The sequence below is a fragment of the Hylaeus volcanicus genome, chromosome 1, assembly GCF_026283585.1.
Source record: "Hylaeus volcanicus isolate JK05 chromosome 1, UHH_iyHylVolc1.0_haploid, whole genome shotgun sequence".
Lineage (NCBI taxonomy): Eukaryota > Metazoa > Arthropoda > Insecta > Hymenoptera > Colletidae > Hylaeus > Hylaeus volcanicus.
In genome coordinates, this window is record NC_071976.1 from 35,986,644 (window position 1) to 36,013,841 (window position 27,198).

General features: G+C 47.2%; 1 protein-coding gene across 9 annotated transcripts in view; it reads left to right on the plus strand.

The window, feature by feature from the left end:
* The window catches only part of LOC128879552 (protein piccolo), a 59,020-nt gene that overhangs the window by 4,662 nt on the left and 27,160 nt on the right, over window positions 1–27,198 (plus strand). For 6 of the 9 annotated variants that reach the window (XM_054128821.1, XM_054128874.1, XM_054128863.1 and 3 more), the window contains exons 2-3: window positions 21,867–21,972; window positions 24,159–24,218. In XM_054128821.1, the coding sequence (XP_053984796.1) occupies window positions 21,867–21,972; window positions 24,159–24,218 (166 nt within the window). Of the gene's footprint in view, window positions 1–1,912; window positions 4,302–5,904; window positions 6,257–21,866; window positions 21,973–24,158; window positions 24,219–27,198 lie in introns of those variants that run through there. The other 3 variants (XM_054128847.1, XM_054128857.1, XM_054128838.1) reach the window with 3 other exon arrangements.

Consider the following 27,198-nt stretch of genomic DNA (forward strand, 5'->3'; position numbering starts at 1 on the left):
CGCAGCAAATTGGATTTTCAATGGGAATATTCGCGTATCGATTAATACCAGTACCAATACTTCGATATCGGACCTTCCGAAACGAAAAGGAGACACTTTATATATTTCCTGTATTTTCCTCGCGTCTTCCTCGGGATTCCATGGTGTCCCCTGCTTGGGTAAACACAGCACGAAAACGTTTCTTTCGAAGCCGATCCATCGAGAACTAATTCGATAATGTATCGCGCATTTCCATAAAATCGATCCATCAGCCAGGATTGGCGCCGATCGCGAGGACTTTCCAGGCACGTTGGAGACGCTACTCCGTTTCGAGTGCCGCGTATAAATTCGTCGATACGTAAGAGAGAAACGGCGGTTTTTCAGTCCGGAGTGTGGCGCTCGCAGATTTATTGCGCTCTCGTCTTCTCGGAGTATGCGACAGGAAATCGCACGAAAGCCCGTACGCGATGAACAGAAGACAGAGAATTCGGGATTATTTGGGTCACGGTTATGTTATTTAACGCACGCGGTGGAACATCTACGTGCCTACGGCGAACATCGCTGGAAAAGTGGACTTCGGGTCGATGGAAGCTTGCCGGTTCGAATATATGGTTGGCAGGCGTGTCCTTCCAGCCAACGAAAATAAGTGTTTCAGGGATAAGTAGGATATACAACGCGGCGTTACGTAACGCCCCGCGATCGCCCCCTAAAAATAACTCGGACCGCACACCATGTAGATTCCAACGCCTACGCGACCTCATCGATCCTTTCAATAAAAAAAAGAACAAAACAAAACAAAAAGATCAACTCGAAAAGGTGCGAATTCTGCCGCTCCGATCGACGCGTTGTAGTCGAATTTGGCCAGTACAAACACGAAACATTTGCACGATCAACACGATACGCCTTTCTAACGATGACGAACATCGCAAATTGATGAACAATGTTTGCTCGCTTGGGTCGTTCTGTCACTGAACGCCCGACCGTTGCACGAACAGCCCTTTTCGAGTCGACTCTGGAAGGGAACATTGTTCTCTTTCTTCAGCGAGGGACAGATGAAGTAATTAGCCGAAGGGTTGGTAGCCAAAGTCTGACTCTTACCCCGTGCTAGGATATCGCAACACCGGTTTTGATTACGAATCGATACCTCAACGAAAACGTTTAGAAACGCTCGATGGCCCTAATCTTCGGTTAAATCCGAAAAGCAGGGAGCTTTCGGGAACTCGGGTGTACTCGAGGTCTTAACGGCGCGAGCTCGACCCCGCACGACCGGTCATTCTGGGTAAATAATACGCTATACGATTCGGTTTCTATCGATACCGCGTATTTCCCTCTCTGCTGCGAGTAATATCAAAATGATCCACGATGGAACACCCCGAGCGTGTTTCGCTTCTTTTCAATTCGCGCACCGGCCGAATACTCCGTCTGTCCGAAAAATCAGGGCCCCGCCGACCCATATCGGTGGTTGCGTTTCAGAGATTTGCTTCGCGAATTTTCGTGCCAGCGTGTCTAGCTAGCGATTTCGTTTTCAATTGTTCCCATCCGAGGCAACGAGGACGGGAAGCGTTTCCCTCGGAATGCCTGTAATTCGCTGTGATATTTCCTTTCGACGCGTCGGAAGATTAGGCGTAAGATCTCCGATTTTACTTTTTAACGACTGATCGCGAACACGAATGCACGTATACGTCACCGTACATCGATTTTCTCGCTATAAAAATGGCAATGACATGTTCGATAATCAACACGAACACGTGCCAAATTTTAGGATGATCCGACTTGTATTTTCCATCGAGAAAATTGGTTTACTTTGACCCATTTTTCGAGGCCTCAAAGTAAGAAGGCCCCCCTGTAAAGCTGTTGGAAGCTGATACAGCAGGTGTATCTGTAAATTCGGCAACGTCTACTATGCCTACGCTCCTGTTTAAACGTTAAAGCATGGTTTAAAATCCCCATCGAACGAAGTAGACCACTCTCGCAACGAACGGCTCGTTTACAGTAAATTGTGAACGTCGTTGGTCAGACAAACTCACCACGCGTCGGTATTCGAGAAGATTCTTTTAACTTTCGTCCAGAGTTTCGACGTTTGCAACACCGCAAAGCGCGCCTATAGCGCGGCCGCAGCCGCGATAGCCGCAGGAAGGTTACCAGCGTCGCGACGCTGGCTCGACATCGTGGCGCCTGCCACGGGAACGGGACGACTAACGACCGAACGACAGAGAAAGATGCACGATCTAGTGCCGCGTAACGTTTGGAAGAGGGGCGTGGTGGGGCGGAAGGTGGATGCAGAGAGAGAGAGAGAGAAAGAGAGAGAAGGAAGAAGGGAAGGAAGCGCCTGCGGAGAAACGGGAAAATCGTCGACGAGGAAATTTCACGGTGGAAAATCTCGTCCCGTCTTTGCGCAAGAAAATGGATCGGCAAACATAAAACCGTGGGAGTACCGTCAAGACACGTGGAGCGTCGAAGCTACCAGCGATTTAATTTCGAACGGGGAAACGCGCGGAATCGCCGGAACGGGTCGATCTCGCGACGTTATGAGAGAAAACGAAAAGGATTCGGTCCCTCGCGTGCACCGAGGAAAGTTGAAAGAGTCTCTGGGAAGGTCGCGTCGCGGGACAAAGGACGAGGGGTCTGAGAAAAAACGACCCGCATCGGTGGCCGAGAGGCACCGGAGAGAATACGGAAAACGTTCGGGAAAGGGAACCGCGACAGACAGGGGTCGAATGATAAGAAATAACCGTCGAAGGTATCTCGAAAGAGTAAGATCCTCGAAGGCGCGTAAAGACTGGAGAGAAAGTCGCGGTTGAAAAGGCAATTCGGAAATGTACGTACCTGTGGGGAACGTTACAGAAAACGAACGGCGGTCCGTGGAGACGAGGGTGGAGAGAAAGAGACCGAGGGGGTTTATTTCAAAGGGGAACGGAAATCGAAGGGAGACAGAGAAACCCTAAGTATATCAAGACAGGGACGTTGAAGAGGGAGACAACTGGTTGTATTACACGAGCGGCTACAAAGAAGACGGAGAATGAGTCGGCGAGGAGAGGGGGAGAGGGGTAGAAATCGAAGGGAACGATAGAGGGGAATACTCGATCAAGCAAAGGAAAGAAAACTCGGGAAAGAGAAGGTTGGTCGTAAGGGTGTATCCAGCAGCGTGTTGTACTTCCATGGGACTAAAAATAAAACGGGATTCGAGGGTCCTATCAAAAAAAAAAAAAAAAAAAAAAGACGAACGTTTAACACTTTTACATTCCCCTTATTACAAATTTCTAGGGGGCACCATTTCGATCTTAGGCAGATGGCACGCTACGATCGAATAAAAGAAAGAGTTATGAAATTATGCAGTCTGGCAAAGTAAAGGATAAACAATAGCTTATCTTTTACTCGCCACGTTACTGCGTCTCCGAGTGCAGCTTTCTTGAGGAATCGCGAGCGGAGGGTCCGCGGCCGCGAAGGCATCGAAGACGCATAGAGGAGAGACACAGCCGAAGAAGAGGATCGCGAGGATCGCGAAAAAGAGGCGGAGTGTCGAAGATTCGATACGAGGAGGGAGGGCAGACAGAAGGAAAGAGGGAATTCAGCGGGAAAGACGGTGGAAAACCGAGAAGGAGAGGCTTTAGGGATGAAAGAGGGAGAGAGAGAAAGGTGAACAGGGAGTAACGTTGCGGACTATCGACCCGATCCGGTCGGGCGCCTGCGCTCTGGCAACCCCTTCTACCGACGAGGCGTCTTGCCGGCGACGCGGCGCTCTACGCAACGTCGTCGGTGGGATCGGTGCGACGGTGGGACCAGTGCCTCTCACGATTCCGTTCTCGCTCTGCCCTCCGTCTCGTCATTCCGTTCGTATACGCGTCCGAGTGTTACTTCCTATCGCCGCCGTCGATATATAGATCTCTCTTTCATACACGAGTCGCTGCACGTTCACCGGGGAGACGCAGGCACGGAGACAGAGATAGGGGAGACAGTGTGTCGGTGCACAGAGTCTAAAACGCCGGGTACGTGTTCCCCGAAACTTCATTTACGTGGTCGCCGCGTGCGTCGAAGAAGAGAGACAAGCTCTAAAAACGTTTTCTCCTCGGTGGCACACGCACACCCACGCACCGATAACTACGCGCGAGAGATCGCCTCTCCGGATGCGGTGAATTTCAGCCGGTGAACGCGCCGCCGGGCCACACACCGCTGGCTCCCACCGATCCACGCACGATTCCTTCGATTTCGAAGATCAAAGGCAAGAGAGAGAGTGAAAGTTCGCCGATCTTCGAGGAAAAGGAAGAGGCTCGCGCCCGGCCAGGAAGCCAGCGGAAAATCCTGACGACGGAGAGGATGGAGTGGTAGGCCTTCGAAGACGGCCCGCCCCTTCCTTCACTTCCCCGGTCTCTCGTCTTCTTCTCCTTCTTTCGTGTCCCGCGACCTGCTCGATCATCTGTCCTCCTCTACCCTCTCGCCCTTTGCTCGCGTACTTCTAGATGACTTATCGCGGCGAACTCTGACGTAACCTTCGACGAAGGTGTCGCGCACACGGTCCCTCTTCACCTTTCGCGACTCGTCCTTGATTTCCGTTTCGCGACTCGACCCTCCTTCGACACGTTCTCCCTCGATTTTTGATGACGTTCGCTACTGGGTTCTCTAACGACGCTCCAGGACGTGGCATTTCACGTTCGGCCATCCGAGGAACCCCGTGAGTCACCCTTCGAACGTCCTCTGACCTTCGACATCGAGCGCGAATACAGGCTGTTCCAGCGAGCAAAGTCCAGCTACATTAGAGCCACTATTTTCTTTTAAACTCGAACGATCGGGAATCGTAGTGTCGTAAGTAAGAGGAAATCATTTTCTTTATTTTTCATCGACTCTGACTTAAACCGCCGCGATTCTCGTTACGATTGTTTTCCGAATAAAGACGAGCTCTAAGGCTAATTGCGTTAATTACCCGGGATGGTACGACCGCGATTTACGATCGGTCGAGCGCACGCATATCCGACAGCTTTTCGAATTTCTTTTCCCGACGATGGAAAGTCGTGCAAACGAATTCTATTCCTGTGCGGCCTCCTCGCGATTGTACTACGATTCATGGGACATCCTGTATCCCCGATATCTTCCGCGCGATCCCTGACAACTTAACCCTTCGCGTCTCCATCGCCTTCGACGTATCGACTGCCCAGCCATTCGCGAGCAAAATATATTTTTCCAGCGAATCGGTGACTCGACTTATCCGAGGCTAGTCGTGCAGCACTTATTCCTTTGACCTAATCAAAATTCATGCGGTCCTACATAGAAATTCTATTACCTCGCTAATTCACGCGTTGACGTGGCAGTTCGTACGTTAATCAAGGGTCTTGGTTATCCGTAAACTAATCTCGAATTGCCTCGAACGAAACTCCCATGCATCCGTTATTCCACCGGACGAGCAAATAACGTGAATCGTGTACGCAATTAAAGTTGGTCGAGTGAAAACAATCTCGGAAAGCTCCGAATAAAATACACTCCGATCGTAACGTTTTAGAAGAGGAAGACTCGAAGAGGAAGACTCTTCAAGTTTCAAAGCTGTTTCCCTTTCGGAAGCAATATTTCCTTTTTAAAAGCAATTTCTATGTTCGTTTGCTACTCGATTCGACCGGACCTTCGAAAGCGAAGGCGGATAACGAATTTTGCTGCACAATAGAGCCACCGTCGCGTTCCAACAGTGGAGCAGACGCACCACGAGTGCAAAGGGTTAAAGTCCCGCTAAGGCTGCACCCTCTGACGAGAGGTGTACTCCTATCCCGTGTCGCCACTCACGTTATTTCTCTCTTTTTATCATTCTCTCGTTACGACACCATCCACGCTCGCGACGCGTATACCGGCGCTGCGTGTTCACGCGCGCGCGTATACATCCCGTCCTCGTGCACACTGCTGTACACCCTCACGTTATACACACGCACACATCGTACCACACAGAGGGAGAGCAAGCCGGACGCCCGAAGAACGCTCGCGAATACTACCTTGAAGGGAGGAGAAAGCAGCAGGTGAAGAAGGAAGGGGAGGAGGAGTTTGAAGGTGGTTAATGGTGGAAGTGGCGGATAAAAAGGAGCGGAAGTGAAGCAAGTGTAGCCGCGTCCACGACGCCGGGGAGCCACGTCCTCGGGAGGAGATCAACCTGGCCTGACGACCGTGCCCGTCGTCCGAACGGCCCCGTCGCTACTACAGCGGCTGTGTGTCACTACTGTTCCACTGCCCCACACACCGCGGCCTCATGATTGGTTCATTCTGGAACCTCTGTCGTGCGTGCCCTTCAATGCCGATTGACAAGGTGAGACAGAGACAAAACCGGTCGAAAGATCGTTGCGCGTCGTTCGATCCCGGATAGGATTTCAGGGAGGACAACCGATAGGATGACCCTTCCTTTGAAACCCTTTCGAGCTGTATGCATTTAAAACAACGAGCCACTTGCGAACGAGTATCTTGCCCTGAGCGAGTACCTCGAAGTAGAATTAAGTATCGTTCGAAAGTTCTTGGCCCCAACTTGCGCCTTCTACAAGTCGCTCCTCCGCGATCAGCCTCTGTTAGAATTTTATCGACTTGAACGTATTTAACGTAGGCCTGTAACAAGATTCGTTGGGAAGAATCGAGTTCTTTGGTTCCTGCAAATTGTCATTGCGATTGAATTTTCTAAAGCATAAAGAATGCAATGAAAAGGGATGATGCATGTTTTTTTAAAGGGTAAACATTTCTATAGCAGCCTGTGTACTTTGACTCTACGTACTATGTTACATGGGTATATGTAGACCTGTATGATTGACTGAAATAACGTGCACTTGACCTACAGAATTTTTCGATCACGAGACGTAAATAAATAGAGAATGTATTCTCTAATTAACAAGTTGAGTCAGCTCACTTTGAGCGGTTCGAAACAGTTATTCGCGTCCATGGAACTGTCTATGCGAATTATGACGTGTTCCATCGTTTCGATAGGTCTCTCGTCCCGTTCTTAGAGTATTGTCTCGATCCAGGATATCGAGTGCTCTCTTGCAAGCTGTCCATTTCATCGAATCGTTTAGTTCTTACAAAATCCGTGGATACTAGGTCGAGAGTATCGAAGGCACCAAGTGTCAGGTCCCAGTAATGTACGTGATCGAGATGAAATTGGACGTTTTTTCTTTCAATGCAGTATTTAACGTCGTCCGGTTCTCTATAATAAATGCCCTCACGGTCTGACCATAGCCTAGCCTAGATTGCTCTTTTCACGTTCAGCCAGACGCACGATAAAATCCTCTTCGGTCCCAAGTACAATTCTCGACCCGCGTCGTCAGTGTCTCTCTTCGTTGTCTTTCTCTCCACACTTTTCCGCTTCTACAACAGTCTGTTCTTGTATAACAAAGATATGTAAGATGTCAGGGAAAGGAGGCGGACGTGTGACAGTACTCGAACGAATTGTAGGCACGTTTAACGCGTATTATCATTCGAAACAAAGCATTTAGCACGCAACACGTAACAAACATACGATAAGGGAAACATAAAAGTCGAAACTCCGCCGACGTGACCGGCCTCGAGGCCGAGAAGTTCGACGAGAAGTATCGAGAAACGTTTCCCAGTGTTACCAGCTAGTACAGAACGATTTCTCCTGGCGCAAGTTAAGAAACCCCTAAATTTTATTTAAAACAGAAGCATTCTATCGTTCGATAAAGTTATTCTTGTAATAAAAACGACAATCGGAATCATGCAATCAAATTACGTTTCACGCTGAACGAACGGAAGTTTGCTCGAGCAAACGTTCAATGAAACGAACGCCGCGAATAAATCACCGCGGAATTTTTATCCGTCATCCATTATTCGCGTAAAACCCTGCCCATCGCTGTCGCTGAACACGGTTCATCGTTGACGGTTTTCTTGGGAACCATTGCCAAGTTTGGACGTTTCTTCAACTTCATGCACGCGACGACGAACCGTGCCAATGGAACGAATTCGATCCTTTTGCGCCTTCTTATATCGTCAAGTGTGTTTCTATGTCTAGCCAAAGCCTGGAGCTTCGGCGGAGTATCGGAGAATTCGAGACAGTTTGAAATAGAGACCACTGCTTATGGAATTATCCGTTTGCGATGGTATCTCCACGGAGGTCTTAACGACGACACGATTTGTCTACTACTGGGGGATCTCTAGAGAGTATTTCCAATAATGTTGCGGACGATATCGATAATAGGATTGTCTCAGTTGTTTGGATCGGTCGATAGCTTCGCGAGGAGTTTAACTGAAAGAAATGTTTTTGCGTTATTTTTGAAAGAAAGGAGCTCACAAAGTAAATCGCACGAATGTTTCGACTCGTTCTTGGCTTGCATTCAATTTTTCATTGCTTTTTGTTTCGTTGTTATTGCACGATCGATCCATTCTTGGATGGGCTATAGTTTGCTGATACACCTTGCGTCGAGGGAGGGTTGGGATCGTACAATACAACTTTATCCAGATATCGCGATCCTTGTCGATGAGACTCTCGTGTAAGGGTACGTGGCCGAGAGTCGAAATACCCAGTGGCGTTGTCGCCGGCGTTCGGAAAGTAAGCGCTTCCTGAGCTTTTCCTCTTCGATTTCGTGAGTTTGCTATTCAGATCCCCGCCGAGGCTGGTTATATACACTTTATATCTCGGTACTCGGATATTATCTGTGTATTGGAGTCCCTATGTACGACAGAGATTTAGCCGAGGGGGATTTGTGGCTTTATTGGATGAGGGAGAAAAGTTTGGCTAGCACTCGAGCTTGACAATCCATTGTCTTCCTAATCGAGGCGGCTCGAAGCTCGATAGCGTGCCTTCCTATAGCCAACCGAGGCTTTCGACGTTAAAAACCTCAAAATAACGCGATTCGAATAGCGCTCGTTGTACAGAATGCAAAACGGAATTTCAATCGGGTAGTGCTTTCGATCGTTGACTCGTGTCGCGTTGTATCGTCGTGTACCGTTCGTACCGGCGAAATCTCTCGACGAAATTGGCTTTGTCTCGTCGAGCCAGTTTCCGTCAGGTTTTCGGCGCGTTTACACCTACGTACGAAGAACGAGCGCATTCTTTGCATTTGTCATTATAGCAATCGATGTTTCTCGATAGCGACGAGCATTAGTCGTTAACGCGACACCAAATCCTGACGAAATAATCTTTCTCGAAAATCCCGATTAATAAAACTGGAATCCGTCCAAAGAACATTTCTCCTAGGTCTCCCGTGTAGTTTTGTTTGAGGCGTCTTCGCAGCTTCATCGATCCTTTCCTCCGATGCCGAGCACCTTTTATACGTCTCCGGCCGAGACGACACGTGTCTCCGCAACGCGGCAGCGTTATCGTCGTCGATGGTCTCGGCATTATTGGTTGATCGACGGCAGAGTTACCGGGTATTCCATACGTTCGACTAATGCTTCGAGCAATGAGAATTTTCAGTCGGAAAATCCGTCGTACGGAGGCGTTTACTTAGACGGACAGTTCAATCGAATATACGTCACGAACGAAGCGTTGCGCTATCGCGTAGGTTTCGTTAAAAATAATCTCAAGGATCGTCAATTTTTCAACGAGATCCCCCTCCCGAGATCGCTATCTACCGTTTCCTCGTATTTTCTTTCCCAACACGCCGCGTCTGTATCGGCCAGGAACTTTGCGACTTCCGCACGAATCCGTCGCCGGTATGTTCCGAGGTACACGTTCGCAGGCACACGTACGTGAATACCTGGGAATTCGGTGTGCAGCCAGTGGCTGGTTCGATTTTCCAGCCAGAGAAGGTTGGTTCGCTTGTGCATGGAAGTTTCTTGCCCGCCGGTGGCTCCGAGACGACGGTTTCTTTCGCGGGACTATCGGCTAACGCTACGGAATTTTTGCAACCGAGAGAGCCAATATCGACTTCACCCCTCGAGGCCGTTTCTTCGTCGCCGCCGCCGCCGCCGCGCCGGTTCCGCTTGCAAATCGCGTAGACGTTCGATAAGTAATTCTGTATTAAGGATTATCGGTTACTCTCCCGAGAAGGAGGAACCAATCATCCGCGTGCACATTGTTGGCTCCGAACAATGCGAACGTTGGACATTGATCGACGGGGTCGCGTCAGCGTCGGGAAATTATTTCGCGAATTTATTTTGCTCCGGTGACGCAGCCAACGAATTAACGAAACGGCGTGTAACTAAACATTAACGGGAACGAATACGCGCGAGACTTTATTAGAAAAGATGGTCTCGTTTATTTTATCCGCTCGCGTACAATTCGACTCGCTTTAAAGTTTATTTAGAACTCTGTTATTTTCGAGGAATCGATAGGAAAATGCGTATCGACAAACACAGGGGGATCGCTTCCTCTTCCACTGCTTCGACCGCTCCAAGCGGTGCAATTCGAATATTAATATAATAATAATGATTCGCACGGAACGCGCCGAGATTCGCACATTCGCCGAATAATTCGTCGTTTAATCGGTGGTATTCGTGCTTGAAAAAATTATGCACACCAGCTGGCTTATTCTCGTGGTCGCACGGTTCGTTGAGTTCCCGTGATTTTTAGGCGCTCACCTTTTTTCTCCGAAGGTTTCTTTTATAGTTTCCCCGGGGAATAAAGGTGACACTCGTGGAACGCGATGCTCGACCTTCACGGTTTCGTGGATTAATTCGCGAGCAAGGGCTGAGAGGGAATCGGTTGTTCGCGTTGCGGTTTACCTTAAGCCACGGCTCGTAAATCTCTGTGCCGGAGAATTGGCGTGTTCTCGTCGACGGGCTCGTGCCGCATTCGACTCCGTTCCATCGCATTTTAGCGCGACGGAGAGTGCTCGAACAACGCACGCGGGGGTGTCAGGAATGCGTGTCTCTCCTATGCCATCGGTCGTTGGAATGGCAAGCAGAATTCGTTTATTACTACGAAGGATGTCGAGAACGTTTAACAGCGGTGATCGCGACGCAGGCGAAAGCTCCGTCCATTATTATGCAAATGAAAACGAAATCGATCCGGTGGAAATACGGAAAAATACAGGAACTTAACTTGCTTTTTAGTACTCGTCGAAATTAAGCTACAACTTGTCCCGGTTTCTCGAACCACCCTGTACATATCGTCGCTTGACGGAAACTTTCGCAACGTCGTTCGTAATAACAATAAACGAATTACGCTCGTCATTCCGCCGACCAATGGCACAAAGCGACACTTACCAGATATTTACAGGGAACTTGTTCCAGCGAGACAGAACACTCGGCATAATCCACAGACCGAATTACGAAGACGCATTCAAAACTCCGCGTAACGCCACGAAATGTTTGCGCACTTTTCGTATTCTCTGAATATTCATCCCGTGGAAATCCAGCGCGGTACCGCCCGCTGTTGAAACGGTAAAAAAGCGATTAGCTCTATTTAGCGAGAAATGCAGATTGCGTCCTCGCTAATTCTCTCGCAGTCATTTTTTAACGGGCCGCTGTTCGTCGCCAGTTTCCTTGCAGAGCGTCTTCGAGCAGGAAGAGTGAAGTGATTAATGACTCGGAATTGCGCGGCAGATTCTGTAATTACGCGCCTCGTTAGATAGTAATCGGCCGCGTGAATATACGAGAACGCGTTAAACATTCCTCACGGTACGTCTTTATCCGAAAGTTGATCGGGAAAAGGAGATCGCAACGCCTCTGCGACCGTATAGAGACGTCTTCCGATTCTTCTCTTCCGGTTGTTCCTACATCCAATCTTTCGTCGGCGGAAAGACTTCCTCTTATCGTTCCTGCGATCGCCCTCTCCTCGAAAGTAGAGCGTCGGCTGCGATTGTATGCTTCGCCGCCCGATTACACGGCAAATTAGTTCAATGACGAATCGCGACGCGAAGAACATTGCCGTACGAACATCTTTCCAGCGGTATCATTACCGTTCCTGGACCAGTTTACTCAGGAGGCGGAGCTTGGAAGGGAGTTGCTCGAATAAATACTCGAACTCTTATTATTATTATTGTAATATCATTTTCGTGCGTAGTTTTTCCCCGTTTTTCGAGAATGGGAGCCCACGAAGGTTCGACAGCCCCGGGCCCCAAATTGTATGTTAATCCGAGTCTGCGTACACGCGGAATATTTGTGCCGGTCTGATATTCCACGAGAACTAGTAGTCCGAATATTATTTTTCGTAAGGTCGTGTCGCCCCTCGAGCCGTACCACGGCGCCAACGAAACGTGGTTTCATAATGCGGATGAGCTACTCTACTCGTGCACAATGATTCGTAATCTTCCAAATTTTTGAGGTCGGGAACGTCTCTTGTTATCCCGAAAAAGGTAGTCGGTTTCACAATTTTTGTGAACGTGCTCCGAAAATTGCTGTATCCGAAAAACAAATGGTTGGCGGATGTTTGTCGGGATTCTTTTGTCAGTTTCGGCCTGAGATGGGGTAAATTTTACTCGAATAATGGGGCACGAATCGGAGAATCTGCGCGACGATTTATTCGCATCGTTTATTCCGATGAACTGTTATTTGTTCGCGATGAAACATAATTGGATTTTGTAATTCGGATTTATCGAACAAACAACGTATCGAAAGTTGGGTCATCCCTTATTAGAAAACGTAGAATGAACTCGTACGTATCGCGACGAAACGCGAGTAATAAATGCGTTCGATTGCAAGTTTACGCGGCCGAGTGACTGTGCCTTTTATATCCTCCGTTATCCTCGCCCGCAAGAAATTTCATTAATCCTCCTGTCTCTCGACGTCTACAAGAAAAAGACTCGCCAGTCATTGATTTTTCTGCGGATCGCTTAGTCACCTTGTCGGCCAACAAAAAGTTACATCCTTTCCACGAAACACGGGGCGATTCTAGAAACTAGGACGCGTTATGGCTCTTCCCCGAGGATAGTTAGGAAGATTGCTAGAGGGCAAAATTGATTGGCTTAACGAGAAACTACCTTCTTGCATGTGATATGATCTTCTTTTCCTCGAGCCCAACGTTGCGAATGCGGTATGCAATTGCAGAAAATCGATTCCCTCGTTACTCTGCTTACGGAAGTATCCGATAAGAGAACGTACAGAAGTATTTCTTTTTATTCGAGGGACTGAAACATCCGCTTGGAAGGGAATTTTCGTTTGTCTCCTCGAAAAAATTGTTCGAGCCCATTCTACGTGAATCGCGTTGCCAGTTCAGCTGGCGTGATTTATCGTCGATTTGTCGAATCGTATCGAGCCTGATCGCCGCTGCTGGACGTTTTAAGGTCGATTCAACGATAAGCGGAGCTTTCGGCCGGTCTGTATCGACTCGCCGTTGCATTTCGTCGCGTTACTTTCGTACAATCGCCTAACACGATTCGCGGTGGCTAAACGTCACGAGGAGCGGTAGGAGAAACCGGCACTGCGCCACTCCACGTTCGTCGATATGCACTATCACGTGCACCGCCATTCTCTTCGCGGGACGTACGTTGACTTTTACTACTCGCTGCAATGCGCAACCCCCCCAGCTAGCTTGGACCGTGGACAGCTGAAAATAATTGCTACGCTACTTAGAATAAATTCGAGCCCTTCCAACCTGTTCTGTTCACAAGTGCCAACGGATCTTTCATCCACCGGTAACGGGATCGAGGGTTTTTATATTGCTCGCATGGGTGACATTAGCCCGAACCAAAAGGTTTTATCATCGTTACTCTGGCTCGATATTGTTTCTAATAAAAAGGGTGTGCATTTTACAGAGAATATCCAGCATCGTGAACTTTCGAAATAAAACACGGCGACACAACTTTGATTTATAAATCTCGTCGAGGGAACTATTTCGATATGCAGCAGGCGACGCAAATCGGGTTACCTAGCTGCAGGCGTTCGACTCGTGCTTCAAAAATCGCATGTGAACGCAAAAGTAGGTCTTGCATGCGCACGATTCGTTATCGGTTCATAAAATTAATCTCGTAAAATTCTGCCTATTTCTCGACGCCCAGTAGAGGAACGAGTCGTTCCATTCTTTAATAACGAATAGACAGACCGAATTGTCGTCCTATTCCACTCCGCTCCGATTTCCTTCGGTAATTGAAAATTAATTTATTTAGTTCTGTCGTCGTATAAAGCGACGACGAACGCGTCAAACGACCCAGCAGTATTTAAACGACAGAGAATGCTACGGGTGAATCCCCGTTCGTTTGGGTTGCCGTGATTTCGCGTCGCAACGCCTGTGGGGACCGAAGAACGCTGGTTGCCCGAGTGATTCGACTTTGACACGCAGTATTTCTCGATGTCTGCATGCGGCTGGCACGAAGACGAAGGTAGTAGGAGAACCGGCACTGCGCCACCGTTCCGACTCCGTCGATATTCGCCGGTGCACCCCGTGTTGGGAGTGCAGTACGTTGACTCCTACTACTCGGCCATATGCCCCTGAGCGTCGTTTACAACGCGCAATCGTGTTGATAACCCGCATGTAGAGGCGCAGCCAGACCGTCCAGGGCGCCGAAGTCAACGGGCCGTGCCCGGTTACGTCACCATCTGCGCTGCAATTTCGCCTATCCTTCGCTTTCCTCTTCTTCCTCTTGGCAAGCGACGTGGAACGAACGTTCTGCCTTGCAGGACATCTCCCTTTCCGTTGATCGGTCCTCTGGAAGGTATCGTCGGTATCCTCTCGCGGTCTATTTCGTCCTCCTTGCGGAAAGATGCGGTACGTTTCCTCGGTCTTTCGGATAGGCCTTCCTTTCGATCTCGCAACGAAAGTAACCGAGAAGGCGACTTGTAATGCATTATGTTTTTTACATCTACTCTCAACTTCTTACATTACGATGCTTTTCATCGTTTCACTGGTTTACTGCACGTCTGTTGGGGCCCGCTAGCTCGAGTAATTCGGGATCGCTGTAGGGCGACCTCAGGCACTTTCAATCCTGGTTATATCAAGCTGATCCGAATTAAGCGTTCGATACGCTCTTGTTTATATCGATCGTATCAAGTCACATTAGGTTAGACTTTTAAATACGAATAAGGTACACCGAATGCTGTGGCGTGTACGATAAATAACAGTATATTAATAAATAACTAAATGGATATTAATATCGAACATACATCATCATGTATTGGTTTCGTTTGCAATTCTGACGATGTAGCAAGCAAATAGAAGAAAATGTCCTCAGAGGAAAATCGACTTACTAGAATACAGGAAAGGCAAAACTAATTTATTATTAACGCAAAAATTAATCTCATGGGTCAGCGACCAATGTAATGAAACGCTAACACGATCCCCTAGCTGAGCGAATAGTGTAATCAAACGTAAAATGCATGTCATACTCGATCACTTTCGTTCGATTACATTTGAAAGTGAAAAACGAAACCGGAATGGTCTCCGACCATGCAAAAATTGTACATGTATTCTGGAAGTTACTATAACCTCTGTATCGACTGTACTCGTCGCAGAACATCCCGTGTAAAGTATATTCGAAAAGTTAGCAACCGCGGAGAACTCGTCCTTTAAGTTCTCTCTGTTGATCAACGAGCAGTTCCACTTCACAGAAGACTTCATCCTTTTATTCATAAAGTAGTGCAAGACTTCCGAACTACGTTGAACCGCGGATTTTCGCGGTGATTCATAAATTGCCAATATGTTCTTTCCAGTGGCTTTTGAGAATCTCTTCGATAAAAATCTGTTACTTTATTTCTTTCTATTCGTTCTTTAGATTATGAAATTGTTTTTCTATTACTATTTGTAACAAGCTGTGCCCCGCGGTTTCACTCGCGAAAAGATTTTCGATCTTAAAAATATTTGATTCGTACCACTCAGGCGCGCGTTCCACGCCACTTCTCGTGTCTTTGCTGGAGGTTTTAATCGCGCTATCCGGCACAGTTTTTGCCCCGTTGTATTTCATCTCGCGACGTTCCATTCGCATTTCAACTCGCACGATATCTCGACGCTTTGTTCGCGCTTTTTATCCGATGCGCCGTTGTCGACAGATTGATTTAAATTTTAAATCGTCGCCCACCAATTTTCGCGCCCTGCCGCTTTTCTCGTGTTCAGCCACTCATATTTCAGCCGGTTCCACTCGTTTGTAGCAAACCACCGCTGCTCTGCAACCGACATTGTTCAACATTTTTATTATTTAACGTTTGCTAGTTTCGCGTCGAACCACTTCGCGGTCAGATACCGCGGTGCTGCTCGTAAATCCTCGAGTTCACTTCAGCGACAGAGATGACAATCTCTGCTGTTAATAACGATAATAACGAAAACGATAATTCAGCGAGCCCTATTCGGGTCGCATGACGGCACAGTTGTATTTCCCTCGTGTCCCAACATGCATCCCGTTCGTACCTCCGTTCGTGTTAAACGTGTTTCTCGCGTGCGAATTTCTGGCGAAATTTTAAACGCCCGGCTTCGCGCGTTAATTAACAAACCCGTCGGGAATTTGAGAGGATGCGAACGAGTCGAAGAGGGATGAGAAAGTAAAAAAAAAAAAAATGTTGGCAACGCGGAACTTTCACGGTATCATTTTAAAGCGCGCCAAGCTCGCGTTTAATGGGCCGAATTTCTATCCGACAATTTTTAAACCGAATAAAAGGATGCGAGTGATTCCGTGGCCACGTTACCAGCGATACAAGACCCGAGGGCCACGGTAATCGTCGTGGAGCTGTAACGAGAGGATAGAAGGAAGGTACGTCGAGGGATACGACAGGATCGCTCTCGACGATCTCATCTCGACGTCTCATCGGCACGCAACCGCCTGGAAAAACGAATCCCTCTCAGGCCTCAGCTGGAGCGAAAAAGTTTCGATCGTTCGAAAATTGCACCGCGGAAAGATGGGCGAAGATGGGATAAGAATCACCGACGTATCACCGAGACGCAACGGCATCTCCGAGTCCGGATGATTGAGAACGCGTTGCGATTCGAGGCGAACGCATCTCGATCCGCTCCGCGCGAATTTTTCCTCGCGACTGTCTCTCCTCGCCCCGATGATACGACGACGCTCTAATATTTCGAACGGACAAGTAATTAAAAGTTTAAATTGCGGGATGAAAAGTTGTTTTCATCCGAATGCTAGGCAAAGGCTTACGACACGGGAGAAAGAATGGAAAAACTCCGAGAAAGAATTAAAGGGCTTAGCCTCCATCTGCATTCCGAGATCTCCTTTTTCTATCAAACTTCAAAGATATGGGGATTTTTTTAAACTCCGCGCGTTTCATTGAAATAGTTTCCGTTCGATTCTCTGCGCCTGTTCGAACTTTAAGGAACTTTCGTACCGGTTGATTTATCGCGACGGTATACTAATTTTGACTGGATATTTGTATGAATCGCAGGATTCGCCACGTTTTTCTAGCCTTGATTAAGATTGCTTCAAGTGCTTCTCCGTTAATTATTTCTGGCACGATTGTCCTTTCGTTTTTCGGGTGCTGAACAGTCCCAACAATTATTCCTCTATCGAGGTATCAAACTTCTTTGCTTGTCAATGAAAATATTCAAAGTTTCACTCGCATTCTGGAAAGTTTGCGACTCCATTTGATTTGGGAGGATCAATGCTGGTATCGACCGATTTTCCGTTAATGCGTTCACAATGGCGCTGCTATTCGCGTTTCTCGCCATGGGGCGGCGAGAGGGTACGCGTTATCTGATAGACACGCGAACGCGAGCCACCGGTGGTACGCGCCGGCGTGAACGTGTTGAACAATTCCAAACGAACCGACGAAATCGTCGTCGTGTTCCCGACGAGTTTTCTCGCGAAGCATACAAACGACAGACTTTTCGTCCGAGTTTCTCCGCAAATTATTGAAATTGTCCGTAACAAAGACTCCCTCCGCGCGGAACGAACAAGGAATACGAGTGGCCGAACGGCAGAGAGTCGTTCGTCACGGCCTCGTGTTCAATTACACGACGTGCTTGTGCACCGTGCTCTCGATTAATTGCGCACGCGATATCCCTCGATGCAGTTTTCTCCGGGCCGCCGCGTAATTATCAATTAACTCGCCGCCTCGTTAAGTGGAACCTTTAACGACATTATTCCGCGGACCTTCGCGTGCACAGGGTTCGTCCACCGTTATCTACTTTCATCAAAATAATTGCGCGACCGAGAGGGGCAAGTTTCGACCTCTGATTTTTCCTCCCCCATCGACCGCCGCCCTTTTTCACTTTCAGAAACTGTTAACGAATGCAATGGAGGGAGGGCGCGGATCGTAATTGGACGCAGGGGTCGCGGAAGGTCCCATCGAAAACACTGGTTACACAAAATTCACAGAATTCGCGCACACGCAAAAGTTGGAGAGATTGAAAATCTAGCTGTTAATATTTTGTAAGGTTATTTACTGCATCGGTATCAACACTACAAATTTACTACAATTTGTTGTCATTTATTCTCCGAAATCTACATCACGGGTCGACTTTGCTATCCTCGTTAACTTCGTGTGACTTCGTTCTCCTTCGTGTAACGGACTAGCGTGACATACATATTTATTCTGTTACTACCCATCCATTTCATAGCCTCACAGTATTTTTCGCCGTACACGTGAGTTTCGAGTCTTCGAAAATAAAAAGATGTTCGATCTTAAAATTCTGCGACGGGTGTCGTTAAATTGTTAACAAAATTGTACGGAGCTGCGTTGAAATATTAACATAGGCGATGCTATATTTCACTTTTGCTTGGATCACTTTTATAACGTACGGTCGTCACATTCAGAAGCGAGACGAGCTTTCTTTGGCGACTAAATATGCAAAAAATAAACTCTCATCCTTTTCCCACGCGATCTCGGAATATTTTACCATCGAAAGAACGAAAATTTGGTGCATTCTAAATTAATATTGGGAAAGTTCCGCGACAACGTTATCGGTTTTTTTCTGCATTCGAATACCCATAACGTGCCACGTTTCCAACAAGTTCGCCGGGCTCGTTAGTCTTTGACCAGTACCTTCCCAGACGATGTATCGATGGTTTTCAGAGAACTACGTGTTTCCAGGCCGTACGCCGAGTGATTTCGTATTGGATGGGCTCGGTACTTGGTCGATACTTGGAAAAACACGCGAAACTTTTGCGATTACTTAGAGGCACATCGCTTTCCCTAATTTTTACGCGTGTTACTTCAAGAAAATCGATTATGGAGAATGCTTCTATTAATATTAGTTTGTCTGGAAAGTCCGTGGCGATTTTTGATAGATGCTACACGTCTGTTTATATCGGAATGGTTGAAAACAATTAACGGATGTGTGCATCCGTTAAAAGGTGGAAAGGTCGTGGAACAAAATGGTATCTGTATAATTGAATAAATATATATATCAAAATTCAAATGTGCCTTTGAATTATTCTTAAAAATTGCCGCAAACTTTCTGGACAACCAAATATATATACGAAAATTTGCTCCTCTCGTAATTAATTGTCTCAATGTTTTCTGCTGTTTCTCTCAAGTATGTCCGTTAAACCAAGTACAGCGAATTCGTGGGACCAGCAGAGGGTGGCATGAACGATTCAACGACGAGAGTTGAGAGCTCTAGGGCGAATTTTGATATAGTTCTCGCGCGCTGGAACGTTCTCGTACCTTTAACCGTTTAATCGAACGGTGCACCGAGCGCCAAGTCCTCGAATCTTAGCACCGAAATGGTTAATGGCTTGTACACAATGTGCGCTGCACACTGGCGGCGTGCAGCCCCATACCGAGTGGCAAAAAACACATTTGTCGGTTTGCACCCTCGAGGGTATTGCTTTGTATTTCCCTCGAGTGGACCTCAAGTGCTTCGCTATAATCCTTCCACCGAGTACACTTACGCTATACAAGGTGGCTCGCAAAATGTGATGCGTTAAAAGGTCGAATGAAATAAAAATAGGAGTTTTATACGGGTTCGCTTCCGAATTGACTTTTATTAAACAGCGTTCTCTGCGTTTGTTCCGTTGATCGGTCTCTGCTCGATAGAGGTGAACGATGACCGCAGTCGACATCGCGGAAGAAGTTGACCATAATTGAATCGACGACGCTATCGGCAGGCATATCGTTTCGACGAAAATATCGAAGTGTTCGCGACGGCGTGGGCGCGGCGTCACATGAAAAGGTTAACGGTGCCCCACATCGCCATTAATAAATGAACGTATGAAAATCGATAGACCGGCCGCCGTAGATACGGGAGTTCACCGCACACAAGTTGTAGGTGCTGTTTTCTCGTTCTACGACGGCCTGTTGTATTTTTAAACGAGCCCCTGTCCGTTTTCGATCGCCGCCTTCCCAGGTTAAAGTTTCTCCAAGATTCATCGGCCACGATAACGAAAGACGTCCCCCACGGAATAAGACCTCCTTTTTATCTACATTTTCCACGCGAATCAAATTTGAGATTAGAAAAAAAAAAAAAAATACGCGGCTCCTGCATCGACAGTATCGCGGCCCAAATTCGAATAATTATTCGCAGCGCGAAAGACACATGAGCCTAAAGCTTTTGCAAATGGATTATGGAGAAGCCCCAAGCATCGACCTGTCTGTCTATCTATCGAAACCTTGCAGCATGTTTTAATTGGTACAATGAACGCCTGATACAACGTTGAAAATGTTTCACGATGCGTCTGTTTAAATAAATAGCATCGACGACCGTGCACCGTTTGTTATTTAACAATTTCATTCACGATGACCATTTGCCGACTACTAGTCCTAATCCAGAATAGATTATTTAACGTATAAACGTATTATTAAATACACCGTAAAGCCAATTAGAGGATCTGACATTTAAGCGACTTTATCGTTAAGCTATCCACTGCTTTACGAGCCCCGCTGTATAAATTCGATACTCGTTGAAAACATCGATGCATTAAATGTACTTTTATACCATTCGTTCTCGATGTTTGGTTGATTTCCGCCAAGTTGCCCCGGAAGACGGTTCTCTAATTATTTCGAGTAGCGCAATTACACCCGTCGAGTGGAAAATGAACGCGCGAAGGCCACCGGTTCACGCGAAAACTCGGCCGTAAGAACAACGAACAACCATTGTCGTCATTTTTCTTTGTCTCTATGTCGAAAAGAAATGAAAACACTCCGAAAGAATGTACACGCGTCGAGATTGTTTCACCTCTAGGCGGAATCGCGTTGTCTCGTCTGCGTTTCTGCCAGCGTCCGGCTCTATCTGGGTTAAGTAACTAAATCAATCAACTCCGAGGAAGCAGGACAACGCAATTAGCGACGTTCCGCGAATCTGTCGTGTTTAGAATAATTTCTGCTGAAACGATACGCATCGGTGAGTCGTTTCCCTTTTTTCAAGTAAGCCTAGCAAGAATCCGTGGCATTCCGAAAAATTGCTAAAGCTGGCAAAAGGAGTGAAAAATGTTGAGAAATGCTGGTTGAACGCCGCTCCGGAAAACGTTCCTTCCTCCCTTTCACTTCGAGGACTAATGGGAAATTCGCGGTGGCTAAGACGCGCTATTTAGTCCCGTTTTATTGGCACCCTTACGGAGCCACCTAACATTATTTCTCTTTTGTGTCGACGACGTCCATTCACCGAGAGCGGATCGATGGACGTCCGTTGAAACTGTTTTCAAAAAAGAGAGGAAAAAGGGAGAAAGAGGATAAATCGTCTCTAGTCGTTCCGTGGACCGATACGCATCGTCATTGTACTCGATTGTACGTGAGACCGGCTGACAATACCACCTGTGTTTTATGCGATGCGTTCGAACGAAACGTTCTTGTCACCCGCAGATGCGACTTTTTCTACCCGTTGGAAGTGTATACAACGTTTCAGATGACGGCCGTATTTAGATTTTATTGTGGATCTAGCTCCGGCCGCGTCCATTGTTCTCGCGACCTAACGATTCTTTCGATATTGTCGCAGACAACCGGCGAATGGAAATTTACGTTGAATCGACCCCTCGAGCTCGATTGCCGCCCTCGAGACGAGTCTACGGTTTCGTTACGAAAGCGGCCTATTTGTTAACTCTTCGCAGCCAAACGTTCCTAACGCTGCTTATTTTAAACAACTTTCTCTTTAAAATATCATTTATAACTAAAAATGATTCCGTCACTGTTCTCTACTGACCTGTCGCGTTAATTGTGCATTGCAGCAGCTCCATTCAGAGTATAGGAGCACGTACACATGGCACGAGTACACTGGGCCGCACCAAGAGCATACCGTCGTCCGTCGAGCGCCGCAACCACCGCCGACGTCGAGTAAGTTAACCAGTATTCGTTTCTTTATTATTCCTTTCTATATCGCATACAGGTTGTTCCACGCGGCTGAATCGAGTTGCGTGGTTCCAATGGTTCGGGATAGCCGAGAGAATACCGTCGGATGAAAGCAAACAACTGTGACAGACCACTAACATAAAAATATAGAGAGTGGTGGAAGTTCAAATAGGGCTATAATTGAAAATATTAGGTCGTCCTAAAGATTCGTGCCATTTATACTTCTATTTCTCAAATTAATATGTTAAACATACTCTTAAATGTTACAAGAGAAGATAATCCGTCTCATTTCACGATAGTTTCTCACCTCTCTCATATAGTCATTATACCGTTACTAGCAAATTTCTGTGATATTTTTATTAAATTTCGACACAGTCTTCGGCACGAACTTATGGGACGACCTAATACGATTATATGATATATTAATAATATTCCAAGAGTCTCTGTGACCATGTAACTCTGTTTCGCGAAATTCTTTGTCTATTTAAAGCCGTTTGGACGACGCAGCTCGATCCGATCGCGTGGAACACTCCGTATAATTTCTTCTTTTCACGATCTAGCGAAATCAGTCTTGCGATCAGTACGATAGTCTCATTAGCTATATCGTCGCATAGTTGGCTCGGCCCGATGTCTGAGCAAAGAGATAGACCAACGAAAACGTATCGATTACGCGACCCAAGTAAAACGAGAATTTGCTCAGGTATTCGTGCCATGCTGGTTTAAAGTTAATTGTCTCCATGAATTCATTAGAATCATACTACCAAGCCGCGAGCGTGAAAAAAAAAAATAAATATTGTAGCTGCTTGGCGGTCGAAATTGCGAATCGTTCTCAAGTTCGCCAAGCGAAACGATCGGCGTCGACTTCGCCGCGAGTGATAAAATATTCGCGAAATTCGCACGCGCGGGAGCACGTTCGGCCACGGTGTTTCCGTTCCCGCGTTCGTATTCTCTTTCTCTCTCGAACGTTTTTACGCGACGCTTTCGCTAGTCGACAAATTGCGCGTCGAAACGTCTAGCCGTAAATGAAAGAACCGAGGATTAACGTAAACTGGACCACGTGCCACGTTTCGCCAGGCAACCAGGAAACAAAATTCACGCTCGTCTCGCCCGGATGATTCATACTTATCGACTTGTTTCTTTGTTTATTATTTATTTATTTTTATTTTCATATTTTTCTCCCTTCTTAGTATTTGTAAAGGTGTTTAGTGAGTTTTCTTTGATCGTGCTGCCACTCGTATACATATATATCGTCTCGATATATCGCACATGCTCTGTCGTCGTGTTTCACATCCCTCCGCCCCCGGGTTCACACCACGCCATGTCTCACCCTCGTGACTCGTATTCGTGTCATAAGTATGTATAATATTTTCTCTCGCTACGTCTATATCATACTCCAAGTGTACACGTATCTATATGCAGGGCGAGCAAAAGATGTTGTAGCACTTTCAAGGAAGAACGATGCGTTCAGGATTCGTCGCCATAGGAACGTAGTTACGATGCAAGAAAAATAAAAATTGCGAGGCGTCGCATCTTTCCTTTATTTTGTCTCGCGTCCGTTTTGAAATCGATAAGACTCGCGTATATTTTGCGATTGTTCCGTTCGTTCGGCACCGTAACAATTTCTCTGGCGCATCCTGCGCGTATACACTCGTTCGATCGTCTCGATGTTGTGACACTACATTCTGATTTTTCTCACGTTTTTTTTTCGAATGTTTTCCGTCTCCGACAACCGACGTCTATGCGAACGCTTACCCAACGAGTAGAACACTCGCCTAGATTCTCCGATGCGGACAGGTTCCCGAGTGCTCGGCTTGTTTTACACTCGATTCGCTCCGTGCCTCGATCGGAGTCGGAAATCTCGAGACGGGCGCGACGAGCCCGCCGCGGCCCAGCTATTCGCCGCGATACCGTGAAAATAATTACCCTCGTCCAGTCGAGCTTATCGGGTATCGATAACGAAGGTAGATCATTTGCAAAACAATTCACGTTCGATTTGGCAACGAGTTGGCCACGACGACGAAGCGGCATCGAAAAACGAAACGGGTCACAGGACTAGACGGCAAAAATGACGGGAACAGATGTAGAGGGGAGAGCGGGAGAGACAGAGACAGACGGTAAAAATAAGGGAAATAGAAAAGAACATCGGTGCCAGCTGCGAATTTTGATTGCAGCGACGCAAGCGAGCGCGAAGCTACAATCGGCCAAGTCGACCGAGGATGAGAACAACGAAGGTAAGACGAACGATCGGAGCTACGCAAACATCTCTAGATTATTACGGTTTATTTCGCTCGTTTTTAGCCCCTTATTCACGCCCCTCGGGGAAATTTCCGCTGGCCTTGCTCCATTTTTGTTCTCCCTGCTCGCCCTTTCTTCCTCGTTTTGCGCGCGCGCAACCCTACGAACCAATTAACCCTTCTCATAACTTTCGCTTTCAGAGATCGCTAGATACCTTCCTCGCGAGGCTCTGAGGCGATCCTACCGATTCGTCGATACGTCGACGCGCCAATTTCCCGGCTCGAAGGGTTTAAAGCATGCTTGCTTGCGTTGCATCCATCCTGCGTTCGGACTTGCTTCCCGCTGCTGACGCTTCCCTAATCACGAGTATCGACCAATCCCCAGGTCCAGACTCTGTCGTTTTCGCCGTATCAGTTGACACCGAACCATCTAAACTTTGACATTTTTAACTGAATCGTATCTACGATCTCTAACCTGGCGTACAATTCAAGAAATTCAACGCCTCGCGTTTGGTTGACGTTCCGCGCGAGTCGTTCGTGAGCACCGATTGGTAATATTGCTCCCGAGAAGGTATACTTACTCCAGAAACGGAATGCTTTTGCCTTTGACGGAAACTCGGCGTCCTGGATGAATAAACCTTAGCGAGAAGTCCGACAATAGACAGGAAAAAATCTATCACGACTACGAACACAATGGACGCGACTGCTTCCTTTTGCTAGCCGTATAACGCGGTGGGGAATTGCCTCTCGACGTTGCCAGCCAGATCACTTCGACTCGAAACAGACGAAAACGTTTTGCTTTTTGGAGCGAGTATACGTAACGAATGCACGATACAGGAGATTACGAATTTTCCCACTTCGCTAAACTTGGAGCCTTTTGATGACGGTCGCGACGATCTGTCGCGTAAAAGTGGAAAACTATGGAACGATGAAAGATTGCCGCTCGCATTCGTGCATAGGGACGGTTAGCTTTTTACGTGTCGTTTCTCTCACAGAAATGGAAGAATGTAACGACGGTAGATTACCGGCGTCGCTCGAGGCAAAACAGTTCTTAACGTGAAAAGTTCTTGAAGCAGCTGGTAAAAACATTCTCCAGCCGTGATACCAAAGGCGACGATACCGTGATGGGAAGAACAGCGTGGACCACGTCTAAATGTTTAACCCTTTGCTCTCGGATGTCCCCTTTAACGAACGACAAAAGTCAAACTCTAAACCGAATCAAAATGTGGTACACAGTCAGTTCCATAAATATTACCCTCTATATCTATTCAAGAAATTTGTCTAATTTTAATGATAGGCTTCATTTCATATGTACATGAATGAACTTCACACGTGTACATATTTACAATTCAAAATTTATTTGTACACGTGAAGCATTTATTTAAATTAGACAAATTTTTTTTAATAAATATTGAGGGTACGAACACTTACGGGACACCCTGTATATACCGAGGAACATTCTGGAGCACCCTTAAAATGCATATGAACACGATAAAGAAACAAGCCCAAGTTCGTACCTTGAAGGAAGACGTTCTCAATGTACATTGACGACTGTTTTGTGCGTTACGGTAATTTACACAATTCCAAAGTGACGCGATTCGATATTCCGAGCGCAAAGGTTTGAATCGCTCCCTTGAATCATCCCGACGCCCTTCCCCCTGAGTTTTGCGACGAGTCTCGTGCGAATGCTCATCCGTCCGTCGATGTGTGAATGCAACCCTTTACGCAGGCTGTGTTTAAGTTGCATCGACTATCCTTGGACGTTTTGTAGATAGGAAAATTTTATGCTCGTTGCTCGGCGACGCGAGCCAATCGAGCCACGGAAAGGTACCTGACGTCTGTAACGATCGTAAAAGGAGAAAAAGGGGGCTTCCCGTGTTTCACGGAGAAACGGATCTCGCCGAGACGGAACCGCGACGATCGAAGGTGCATTTCTCGAGAAAGCCATCTCTGCGATATTATCGAGCCGAATCGGCCGAAGGACGTCTCCATTTTTGTCGCGGACACTTTACCGAACTCCCGCTTGAAAATTTACACCGACAACCCTTATCTTCCGCCCGAGTAGATACCGCCTAGATAGAGCACGATGCGCTTCCGCATTTATTCGCACGAAAGTTTGCACACCGCTCGCGCCTCTGCGGACACGCCATGCAACATTCAGCTCTACGACATTCCGCGATCGAGTTCCCGAACTCCTCGACCGTCAACTTCGAACTTCCCCTCGTCGGTAAACAACGAAAAAATACCAATCTACGCTGAATTATTTAATTCCGCGAAAAAGATATGTTACGATCCTCGGAGGTATCAAACGATCGTATATCTCGTCCTCTCTCACTTCTTCGTCCCTCACGGTTTAGCCGGGGCGATTACGAAAAGCGATCCATCGAGTTAAAAAGTTTCGAACGAACCAATTACCTAGCCCGCGTGAAAAGAAGTCTCTCGTCGGTTACGTAATTACTTCTCCCTTCGGGTAAAGAGACAGCTTCCTCCTCGATTTCGATCGTGCATCGTCGCCGCGCATTCCCGTCGATAGAGCAAGTAGAATCGCATTTCAGTTGCGCATCCGCGTTGAAAGCCTTTCTCATCGTTCGAAGATGCGACCCAGGCTCGCAGCTACCGCATCCCGCCGCCTGCACGAGAATGTTTTTCACGGTGCTTGGCTGTGTCTCTGTGCAAGACCTCTTTCAGACGAGACACTCGGTAGCTGACGAACACCGAAGGGCAACGAACCGATTACTTGCACCCTGACGGAACATCGAACGTTTCGTGGTCGTTCTCCGCTCTCCACTGCTAATTTCGATCGTGTTCCGAGGAAAAGCGAGTCACGGGAGTATTCGTACATCCTGAATTTTATTAAAATACTAGCTGCGCGGAAAAAAAAAACATTTCACCCGCGTGGAATGCTATTTTTATGCTATAACCAAGCGACGCTTTTTCTTCCCACTTGATTTACAAATTTTTAGATTTCAAATTGGGA